This window comes from Botrytis cinerea, chromosome 5 (assembly GCF_000143535.2).
Source record: "Botrytis cinerea B05.10 chromosome 5, complete sequence".
Taxonomy (NCBI): domain Eukaryota; kingdom Fungi; phylum Ascomycota; class Leotiomycetes; order Helotiales; family Sclerotiniaceae; genus Botrytis; species Botrytis cinerea.
Genome location: NC_037314.1, coordinates 2,838,349 through 2,849,693, shown reverse-complemented (window position 1 = coordinate 2,849,693; position 11,345 = coordinate 2,838,349). Strand labels below are relative to the sequence as shown.

Genomic DNA, 11,345 nt, shown 5'->3' with positions numbered 1-11,345 from the left:
GCGGGTTGTTAGAGGATTTTAACAAAAGTCTTCTATGAATTTTGGTTCATCATCTATTGGAATAGATAGTAGCAGAAAACAAACAATCTAATCTCCAAAAGTATCAAGTAACATCATCATTGTAGCCCTCCATCCTTCAAACAACACCCTTAGCCCACTTCCGAACATCCACCCCCGCAAAGTTAGTCTTGGCTTTCCCAACAGCTTCGTTACCTCTGATTCTAAAACTTTCGGGCGGCCCAAGAAAACTTTGTCTTACGCCTCCCATGTCAATGATCACTATGAAAGAGAAAAGTAGGTTAGTAAGTTTCTAGTTCTGGGAAATCTTCACCCTGTGCGGGAAACAAGTGAAAGGGCAAGGAAACGAAAAGAGGAGAAAAGAAAATCACTCACCCTTTTGAAAAACAACACCCGGTTCAATCGCCCATATCTTAAGGGTATGCGCTCCTGCAGTCTTCAACGCGGTATGGCTCGTCGTCGTCGTATTTCCACTACTCTGTCCCCAGACGCCATCGACCACCGCGCCGGCCCAGCCTACGGGGAAAATCGCCGTCGACACACTCGAGGGCACGAATTGGATGATCTGAGGCTTTTCATCGTCGATTGCAATTGCGTATTTGAGTGTTCTTTCTCGGCCATTTTGGTTTAGGGATGGGGAAATATAGAGTGTGATGTTGGCGAGAGGGACGGGTGTGAAGGTGTAGAGGTTGTAGAGGAGCACGGGGCCATTGGTGGTATTTTGTGTGGGGGCCAAGACGGGAGAGAGGGTTACGCCGCAGGAGGTGCGGCCTAGACCGGGGAGGGTGATGTAGGAAATGCCGTTTACGGAGGTGGAGGAGGAAGTGTGGTCAGCTTCGATGGCGATGTGGCGGTCGGATTCGACGAAGCCGCTGGTGAAGTTTGAGGGGATGGCGGTGTTGTTTACGGGGAGGAGGACGGAGGGGGGGCCGTAGTTTCCCCATTGCCCGGATTCGCAGGAGGAAGTTATGAGAAGTGTGGCGATGGTGCTGTTGGGGGCTGGGGGGGCGGATGCCCAGTCGATGGAGACGTAGATTCGGGTGTCGGTTCCGTTTGAGCCGCCGGTTGTGCCGGAAGTTTGGGATAGATGAACATATGGTTGAGAAGCATTGATGATCCAGCTACAACCGAGGAGTCCACGAGCAAAGATATCAACGTAGCGAGTTTGTGGCCCGTATGGGTCCATGGGGGGTAGAGTTAATACCTCTGAGGATAGCGTGTGATAATTGTCGTCTCCGGATACTGTGGCATTTGATCCTTCAATTCCGACACCGATATTCCCTGCAAGAGAAGTTTCGAGAGCCTGGACATAGGACATTGGAGGAAGAGCATTACGCATTGGTTGTTGCCAATAATCGTACCCGAGATGGGTTTCTATGTGAGTGTGAGTGTGCTATCATGATGGCATTAGAAGAAAAGAGTGTATACTTACGGTCAAGGAAGTGGTTCCACTTTCCATCGAGTAAGTTATGATATCTCTGCGTCAAATTGTGGTCCATTTTGAAAGCTTCCAATACCTCTTGGAAAACCTCATTTGCAGCGTTCCTCTTCTGCTGCGTATAATGCGCATTTTTACCCGCGCCAATATGTATCTGATTGACAACCTGTCCTCCTAGCACTGGCTGTAAAATCATCTCATAATAAGCTGGTTTCCAATCATCTCCCAATTTATCATAAACAGCTTGAGCTTCTTGGGCTAACTCATCCCACTGTGCAAGAATCGCGTCAGCTTCGTTGTAATTGATTATCGAATAAACTGTCGAATCGATGTTTTCGTATTTTCGTCTTGCAGCCAGCATGCCATATGTGTCCACGATGCTTGAAATATTGGAGGCGTACTCAGGGCCAAATTCTCTGCTTGCCCATAATTTAAGCCACGTGGGGACAGAATCATAACCCCATTGAGGTGTATTGTAGGCAAGATCCATGAAGTGGTTTATGGGGATCTCGAGGGGTTTTAAATCACCCACATTGAGCATCCAGATGCGATTTGCTTGACGAGCGGAAGCAAGTTGCATCTGTTGTTGGTATATCAAGTTAGACTTCTATGATCATGATAGAGAGAATTAGAGCATGACTAACCTGCTCAACAGTCTTTTCAAGCTGAATGGTATTGATCCACTTATAGTCTCGAGGAGACCCAACATAGTCCACATGATAGTAGACACCTATTGCATGAAACGTCAGTAAGTTGATCTCTATCCCCAAACAAAATCAACAATCTACTAACCAGAACCGCCACTCCTACTAGTCTCATTAGCTAGCGGCAACCTCCTCACATTCCCAAAATTATCATCCGCCCATAACAAAGTAATGTCATCCGGAACCGTCATTCCCGCCTCATAATATCCCTGGACTTCACTATACAAACACCACATTTGCGGAATCTCAGTTACATTCCACTCATCAAACACTTCACCAAAGATCTGCCTTTGTTTTGCCAATACATCCCCTAGAACCTTAATAGCCTGTTCTTGAGTCAAAGATAAAGCAGTATCGCCGGATCCACGCATTGACATCGTGAAAAGGGTATTCGCCACATAGGGAGCAGCACGCTCAGCGCCATATTTGAAAAAAGGCGCGACGGATGCATTGTTGGTGTCGTATTCCCATTGTCCATTTCCGCCATATTCTTTGCCGAAAGTAGACCATTCTTTGGTGGCACGCGCCATTGGTTCTGTGTGACTTGTACCCATTACAATTCCATAAGCATCCGCCAACGGCTGATTAGCATAGTCGTCTACATTGAACATACTATTCCATTGAGCGGGCCAGAAGTAATTTGCTCTTAATCTTAGTAGGAGTTCAAAAACCTGAGAGTGGAAGTAATGATTAAATCCAGGACCATATTTTCCTTGTGGATAATTCGCACTGTGATTATTAGCAGTCATGTCTTTCTGGTATTAGTACTAAAACTTACTTGATCCAATTCGTCAATGCAGGCTGCTCATCATTCAAAAAGAATCCCCTGTACCTCACACTCGGTGTATCCTGTATCTTTAAAATCTGCATTCCTCCACTGGGAGGTCCAGGTGGCGGACCCATCTGTCCCGATTCTCCTTGTGGCCCTTGCCCCGGACCATGATGCTGTGTCGAGTTTGGATCTAATGCCCAAACACCGTCTTGACTCCTGACTGGAACATCTGCCCACCACCACCAAGGACTAACACCTGCTTGTTCACTAATATCGTATAGTCCGTAAATGGTACCTCTGAGATCGCTTCCCACGATCACCATTGCTTCCTGAATACCAGGGAGAGGATTTTGAACTATGACGGACATAAAGGCTTCCCATTTGCCCTTGATGGGTTTGGGGTCTAGAAGACCGGATGAGATAAGTTGGGTGATCAGTGGCGATTGTGTGAGAGTCCCTACAATAAGGACAGTAGATGAAGGATCAGATGGATGGAGAGTAGGGCCAGTGAAGTTTTGTTCCGGACCAAGGGTATACTATGTTCGTGTAAAATTAGTATCTGTGAACTAATTGGCTATGGCATGGCATGATGCTTGCCTAGCTCCAGACCTAGAGAGCCATTAACAGAGAAAAAGAACTTACATTAACATTATTAGTAGGCGCTCTATAAGTGTAAAGTACCTCGATTGCACCACTGCCGTTACTACCAACCGTTGCGTTATGTCCCGCATCACCACCTGGATTGGCAATATCACCAACTACTCCTCCCTCCCCATTACCATTATTCCCTTGATTTGATTGTGGTGGTGGGTGACCATTTCCATCACCACCTGGACCATCACCATCAGAGCCAGGACTTCCTGTGGAAACGTTTGGTCCGGCATTTCCATCCCAATAAGCTAACGTCAAATTCTCTCCCACAACCTTTCCTAAGTCCCCAGCCAAATCCTCTGCTACCCTCAATACACCCCACCATTCCTCTTTACTTACTAATATTTGCGCATTGAGTCCTTTACCCGCTATCTGCAAGTGAGAAGATGTGCCATTTGTCGGTTTTGTCGTTGTGATTGTTGGATCTTGGCCCAATGCAGCAATCAACGGCAAAAATAATGTCAACGAAGTGAGAAAAAGAGGCAGTCTACAGAGACTGGAAGATGTCATTTTGAATGCCAATGATTGAATTGTTGGTCACTGCATGGAGTTCTCCAAGAAAGACATGCAAGCAAATACAAGAGATCAAGCCAAATAGAATTGTGCGAAATTAGAGCATTGAAATCAGGAATCAAGCGGTACTTAAATACTGTAGCAGCATTCTCCATAAGAAAATCCGGGGCCCCATATCGCCTAAACTAAACTTTTTGCAACTTACGGTAAGAAGCGGATCAGAGGATAAAACCTTTGCATATGCAGATTTTGGGTAGAGAAGCTCGTGCTGATCGGACCAATTATCTAAGGTCAAGCATGGGATAAATGCAAATCCCCGGTAAGCTTTTTTGTTGTGCCTGGCAGCGTAGTGTCTTCTTGTAGTCATGCTAAGCCAACTACTAAACTTATCCGTGGAATATGGTGTTGTAGGTCCTTACAGAAAGAGTGGTGTAGAGATCGGCATAAAGATTTTGCGGGGTTGAACATGCCATTTTTCCATTTAGCCTGAATAGAGTAATAGAACAAATCACGTATAGTTGCAACAGTGGGAGGGATTGCGGGTAAAACCTTGTATGTAGTCTAGAAGGCTACATATGTAGAAGGTTGAATAGTCTAAATTATATACTTCTGGGTTATATGTGAACCCTCCATCTCAAGATGACCTTCGCCAACTATGGCAAAGTTACGACGGCTAATATTCCAATCATTTGCAAAAAAAGTATAATTAATCACGAAATATACGAAGCGGCAATGAATACGAAAGAGTTTGTTCGGAATTATGGAAAGTGTGTGTGATGTAGAGATCGCCAACCTTGAAGTACTTACAAGCAAGCCTCCTCTTTCTTTCCCTTTTTGACCTTTACAAAGAGTATCGTCCGTAATTTACTTTTCTAAAGTGTAATGCTAAACCCCCTTCATCAATGAAACTTACCAGTATCATGCATGAACGCTCCCTAAACCCCAAATGTACACTAAAATCAGAAGGCGAATTTTTTTAAGAGGAAATGACAAGTCAAACATATTCCCGAAAGACTTAGCTGTTTTCAGCGCGATTCCTCCCCATGATTTTGTTGAATATAAACGTGCTATATCGAAATGTCCGAGGTACCAAGGGTTCTGTCAAACTTTTCAAATGCGTGCTTTGAAAGTGATCCGAGACGAATTCTGTGATATAATCTCGAGAAATCATTCCAATAATCAATTGTTGACAGTAACAGCAGCAACAGATTCCTCAAGGGATGTTTCAGTCTTTCCATCTGGGACAAATGCGTACCTGGGCATCTTGGCCATTTTCTCCTCCGGACTCACTTCATTATCTGAGTATATCATTTTCATCGGCTTATCTTTCTTGGATTTCTTCTCGGCGACCTCGGGTTTTGCTTCTGGCTGTGGCTCTGATTGAGCAACACTTTCAGAAGCAGCAGCGGCTTCTGGGGTTTCGGTTTTTGATGGATCGACAGAGTTCCTATTCGGAGGCTTAATACCTGCCTCTGCCATTCTGATTATTTTGTCAATGTCATCATCGGCATCTCTGGCCGCGCCTGAAACAAGATCATCAACAGTAGATGCGTTAGTCGAATGTTCCCCAAGACCTGGAGGATGAGGATAAGCTGGTGACGTAGCTGAATTTTGATCTTGTCCATTCCATCCATTACCATTCCAGCCGCCCTTTTGATGCATTTGTTGCATCTGATATGGCGGAATTGGCGGTGCACCAAATGAAGGTCTTTGTGGAAGACCAGGTGCTGGTGGTAGACTTGGGGGTCGATTGGGAAGGCCACCATGTGTAGGTGGAGTGTGAGATGGTGGTGGTTGATATCCGTTAAATGATCCTGGAGGGGGGGAGCCGGCGCCGTATGGTGGTGGTTGATACGCGTTAGGCGGATATTGCGGAGGGGAGTATTGGGGTTGATAAGATGGACCAGGAGGTCCGGAGAAAGGCGGCTGCTGGTTATATGGCTGTTGGTAAGCTGCCGCAGGTTGACTGTACGGTTCTTGAGAAAATGATCCATAACCCGCACCTTGTGTAGCACCATAAGAATTTTGGGGAGTAGGGAAAGGAGAGTTGTTCTGTTCATGGAAGTCAGTATTGAAATTCGTTGAGGACATCAGAAAACTTACGAATGCGCCGGGACTTTGCGTGGTTGTCAAAGGACTTGCGGCACTAGATATGCCAGTATCTAGTGGTGTAGTTCCACCACTACCACCATTTGCTGCTTGTTCAGCTTTCCGCGCTTTGTGCTCTGCTAACCTTTTCTTTAAATCTGCTGGCGATTCCACCTTTGGTTTTTTTGATTGACCACCACCAGCATTGGCAGTTCCTGGAGCAGGATTTCCTGTAGCAGCACGACGATCTTGTTCCGCTTGATAGAAACCTGCAATTATGCGCTGATTATGTGCTTGAACCACATCCTCAGGGATACCTTCCATACCAAAGATTTCGACCTCGAGACCCTGTCTATTTGGAAGAGAGTTGTCGACACTTGCCAGAGTTTCCTTATGCACTTGATTCATATGAACCGAGAGTCCTGCAGATTGCTGGTTAGCTTTGATCAAATGGTACATGTCCAGACCATAGATGACATACCTCCAGCAGTGTTCAATCGTCGACCACATCGTTCGCATTTGAAATGCTTGGCTTTTTGATGAGAGATGAGAATCTTCAAATCATCGAAATCGCGTTCACCTGTGATGGGAGAATTGTTAGAATGGCGATTGTGCGATGGTGGGAATGGGTGGCGACAGCGATACTTACAATAATAACACCAAGGGCGAGCCAGTAACTCCTCGATATCGGGATGGCCGCGCTTCTTTTTCCCAACCATTGTATTGATTGAATTAGAGAGGAACTGAAATGGCAAATGGCCTTGAAAAGAGACACGATGAAGAAATGCAAGTCTTAGTATTAGCAAGTAGATAGATAGATAGATGATTACAAGAAGTTGCACAACGATGAAGCTGGCGGCTGGGCTGGTTTGATAGATTTCGTGTTTCGGCAAATGATCTTTCCCAATCCGAGATTGGTGCCATAGTCACGTGAATGATTGAAGCTTGGACCTTTTCGTGCGCAAAAATAAATTTTACTTTTTTCCATTTCTATTTCCATTTCTGAACATCTACTCCTACTCGTAAGCTTTCATCTCAATGACAACGAGAAACACCAAGGTCTGATGTCTACTCGATGTTATGCCATGGAGGACTAAATCCTCCGACTACGGTCCAGGGTAAGGCAATGCGTAGGATTGAGTTGTAGTAAGTGACAGAGCGCGTTCTCTCATCCGGCTCAACATGCCATAAACAACAGCAATACCTTGATCAATCACTCAGCCTTCATTGGCACCCATATATGAGACTCTTCTCTGAAGAGCCTTTCAATATCTTCGCGTCTTGTGTCGAGATTGAATGGAGGTTGAAATAAGGTATGATCTTTCGGGATTATACCTTCACAAGAGGATATATTGCAAGACTAATTAAAGGACCTTCATAGTCCATACTCCTACTCTTCATGAGAGCCCTACAGGAGTGTGGCTCCTTGCGTACCTACATCTTACTACCGGATAATATTGTTGTTTGTCATTGCCTACCCACTAGAATGATCATGGACGAGATGCCTCCCGTGCGCGTAGTGACTGTGCCTTCTTTCCTGCTTGCTACTGTGCCGATGTTGCTTGGGGACCCAGTTAGACGCAATTTTCCCTTTTGAATTATCAAGATCGTTTATGGAATTCTTAACTTGACGGTATGAGATGACATTTCCTTTAAAGTGAAGCCACTATTCATGATTTTCACGTCGCTCTTGAGCTTGTTATCTGGGTGCTTCCAGCATGGCTTGTACAACGTCTGTTCCGTTGAGCCCCTGGAACGTTTACCGAGAAGTCCTATTCTAAGATAGTCGTTCATAGAACAAAGATTTGGGGATAGCTTCAGATACCTAGCAATCAAAATTTCTAGCTATTATCCTCCGCTATGGATAGATGTAAAACCAGAATCCTGTATAACCTTGCACAGCGATTGGATGGCATTGAGCCCCGCCGAGACAAGGTAAATCATTGGGTGGATCAGATTCATTACAGCTTATGCTCCATCTGGTAAAGTCGGCGGCGGGATTGCGAAGTGATTAAAGCTAATGCGATAAGAACGCTCATCTATTTTGATGCAAGGACTGAGGGGGATGGTTGATAGTAGACATACAACACAGGAGTGAATGATATCGATTTTTATAGAATGATGGGAATAGTCAAGGTGATAGCATACAAAACTAATCTTCGTAAATGATGTGCAGTCTCCTTAGCTTACATACGATATCATCCCCAATCGTCAAAGCACATTCGAAAAACATAATCCGGGTTCTGGAACAAATAGCTACGAGGAGAATCCGAGAGCTAATCAGGAAATCCAAAGATATCAACCACAACTCACATTATATTGGACGTACGTTTAATAATCTCCATTCTTTTTGATAAGTATAAGCCGTATGCACCATACTAATTATCTATATTATCTAACAAGTCCATATGAAATCAAGCTTTCCACCACTTCGGTACTTCTTCCCTTATCCACAACGCCAAATGTTCCAACTTGTGCCAAGTAACGTCATCCCGTAGATGAGAACTTTCGTCTGCGATGCAAACATCGAAAAACACATCATCATATCATGGACATGTAATATGTTGAGGTCACAGACCTACCTACTTCTCTTCTGCATATGATACATATAGTCCAGTGAATTTAATGGATCTTAATATACTTTCCGTTCTTCAGTCACCTTCTCACCTTTTATATTAATTACATGTCTCAAGCCTTCAAACGAAATCTGAATCCTCTCAAATACAATAATCTTACATCAACCCCACATACCAACTACCTGAGAATCACTCCGTTGACTTCAAAACAGCAACTGATTATGTCTTCTGATAACCCCTCCCTTCAGAGAAACATCTCCTCTGTTCACAAGCGTACCAAGCCGAATGAAAAGCATCCCAAATTCGGCAATCTACCTCTCAGTACCAGCGGTCCTCTGGAATGTGCTTTAACAGGCACTGCACTTCTAAACACACCTTACTTTAACAAAGGTGCAGGCTTCCCAGCAGATGAGCGTAGAAAGTTTAAGTTAACGGGACTATTGCCTTCAAATGTCTCGACTTTGGATCAGCAAGTCAAGAGGGCTTATGATCAGTATAGTTCGAGATCAGATGATTTGGCGAAGAACACTTTCATGACTTCATTGGCTGATCAGAATGAGGTTCTATACTACAGAGTAAGTTCTTCGTCTTTCTCCAACAACCCCAGCCTCACACCTGCTATCTTCGGAAGATGTATTCCTCGAGCGTTTTGGACGATCACGTGTGAAAGGCATGACCATGAGGACCTGTTCTAACTTCAAACCAGTTAATCCAAGATCATATGAAGGAAATGTTCTCCATCATCTATACGCCAACCGAAGGAGAGGCAATCGAGAACTACTCTAGAATTTTCAGAAGACCTGATGGTTGTTTCCTGAATATTGATGATACCGATCGAATTCATGATGATTTAGCTCAGTGGGGTGGACCAGAAGATATTGACTACATCGTTGTTACCGGTATGTCGGTTACAAGCAAATTATTGAAATAGTACTAACAATCCATAGACGGAGAAGAAATTCTCGGAATCGGAGACCAAGGAGTCGGTGGTGTCTTGATCTCGGTTGCAAAACTAGTTCTCACCACACTTTGTGCTGGTATACATCCAAATCGTACACTCCCAGTTGTCTTGGATTGTGGAACCGATAACGAGAAGCTTCTTAACGATGATCTATACCTTGGCTTGAAGAAACCTAGAGTAAGAGGAAAGGAGTACGACGATTTCGTCGACAAATTTGTTCAAAATGCTAGAAAACTTTATCCTAATGCATATATTCACTTCGAAGATTTCGGACTTCCAAATGGTAGGAACGATGCCCCTCGATAAAGCATAAGACTCTAATAAACTTATAGCCCGAAGAATTCTCGACCGATATCGTCCCGAGATGGCCTGCTTCAATGATGACGTCCAAGGGACTGGATGTGTCACCTTAGCAGCAATGATGGCCGGTCTTCACGTGAGCAAAGTCAAGATCGAAGACACACGAATTGTGATCTTTGGTTCCGGGACAGCTGGAACAGGAATTGCAGATCAAATTCGAGATGCCATTGCAGCAGATAGCGGAAAGTCCAAGGAAGAAGCCGCCAACCAAATCTACTGTGTGGATAAGCCAGGTCTCCTTCTCAAATCCCACGGTGACAAACTTACTCACGCACAAATCCCATACGCGCGTGAAGATTCCGATTGGAAAGAAAAAGACCACGGAGATCTTCTCCAAGTCATCAAAGAAGTCAAACCACACGTCTTGATTGGTACCTCCACAAAGCCCAAATCCTTCACCAAGGAAATCATCCAAGAAATGGCTTCCCACGTCGACCGACCTATCGTCTTTCCCCTCAGCAACCCTACCCGTCTCCACGAAGCCGATCCAAAAGATATCAACGAATGGACTAAAGGCAAAGCTTTAATAGCCACCGGCTCACCTTTCCCACCAGTCAAATACGAAGACCATGAATACGAAGTCGCAGAATGTAACAACTCGACTTGTTTCCCTGGTATCGGTCTCGGATGCGTTCTTTCCCGCACAAAATTATTGAGTGACAAAATGCTCGTCTCAGCCGTCAAAGCACTAGCTGCTCAAAGTCCGGCATTAAAGAATCCAGATAAGGGATTACTGCCTGATGTTGCTGATGTTCGCGAAATCAGCGTACATATTGCTAAAGAAGTCATCAAAACTTCGGTCGAAGAAGGTCTGGCACAGGAGAAAGGCATTCCAACTGAAGATGCAGATCTAGAAGAGTGGATCAGAGAACAAATGTGGGATCCAGTATACAGACCATTGAAGTTTGTAGAGAAGGAGAAAGCAAGCAGAAACGCAAGCGGTAAGAGTGGAACTGCTGATTAGAGGTGCTGCAAGTTGCTTTCTTCTGTGCTACTCTTTGCTGCTTTGGAATTATGGTTTCGATGTGATATGATATGATAGTTAAGATCTTAAATTTTGATAATTAATTTATTTTACTATGAATTACGGCTCATAGTGTATCTGCAAATGAAATGATCATAATCTTGGCGTGGAAGTCTAATCTGGTAACTTAGTCCCTACTATCATTGTGCACAACTCCGAAGTCCTTGGGGGCATGGATGCTAGACTGCAACACTACAGTGAACACAATACATCATGATAATTATTTCAATTGCAGATTAC

At 44.4% G+C, this 11,345-nt stretch overlaps 3 protein-coding genes across 4 annotated transcripts; 1 reads left to right on the top strand and 2 right to left on the bottom strand.

Annotated features, from left to right (window-relative positions):
- Window positions 1–6: 6 nt before the first annotated feature.
- Window positions 7–4,361, bottom strand: BCIN_05g08130 (hypothetical protein). The gene is made up of 7 exons (XM_001548383.2): window positions 3,575–4,361; window positions 2,939–3,468; window positions 2,249–2,889; window positions 2,101–2,186; window positions 1,451–2,036; window positions 394–1,392; window positions 7–279 (listed from the first exon to the last, which is right to left on the bottom strand). Exons 1-7 carry the CDS (start codon window positions 4,091–4,093, stop codon window positions 137–139), a joined length of 3,504 nt encoding a protein of 1,167 aa, XP_001548433.1. The 5' UTR covers window positions 4,094–4,361; the 3' UTR covers window positions 7–136.
- A 262-nt stretch (window positions 4,362–4,623) lies between these two features.
- On the bottom strand, window positions 4,624–7,049 carry BCIN_05g08120 (hypothetical protein). Of its 2 annotated transcripts, XM_024693240.1 has the most exons (5): window positions 6,834–7,049; window positions 6,666–6,764; window positions 6,200–6,606; window positions 6,100–6,148; window positions 4,624–6,025 (listed from the first exon to the last, which is right to left on the bottom strand). In XM_024693240.1, the coding sequence occupies exons 1-5, from the start codon at window positions 6,901–6,903 to the stop codon at window positions 5,955–5,957; spliced, it is 696 nt and encodes a 231-aa protein (XP_024549025.1). In that variant the 5' UTR covers window positions 6,904–7,049; the 3' UTR covers window positions 4,624–5,954. The 2 variants fall into 2 exon arrangements, with proteins under 2 accessions (XP_024549025.1, XP_001548434.1); XM_001548384.2 differs by having other exon boundaries at window positions 4,624–6,148.
- Window positions 7,050–8,617: 1,568 nt separating this feature from the next.
- On the top strand, window positions 8,618–11,230 carry Bcmae1. Its single transcript, XM_001548385.2, has 4 exons — window positions 8,618–9,335; window positions 9,467–9,659; window positions 9,708–10,004; window positions 10,054–11,230. Exons 1-4 carry the CDS (start codon window positions 8,868–8,870, stop codon window positions 11,043–11,045), a joined length of 1,950 nt encoding a protein of 649 aa, XP_001548435.2. The 5' UTR covers window positions 8,618–8,867; the 3' UTR covers window positions 11,046–11,230.
- Window positions 11,231–11,345: the final 115 nt, after the last annotated feature.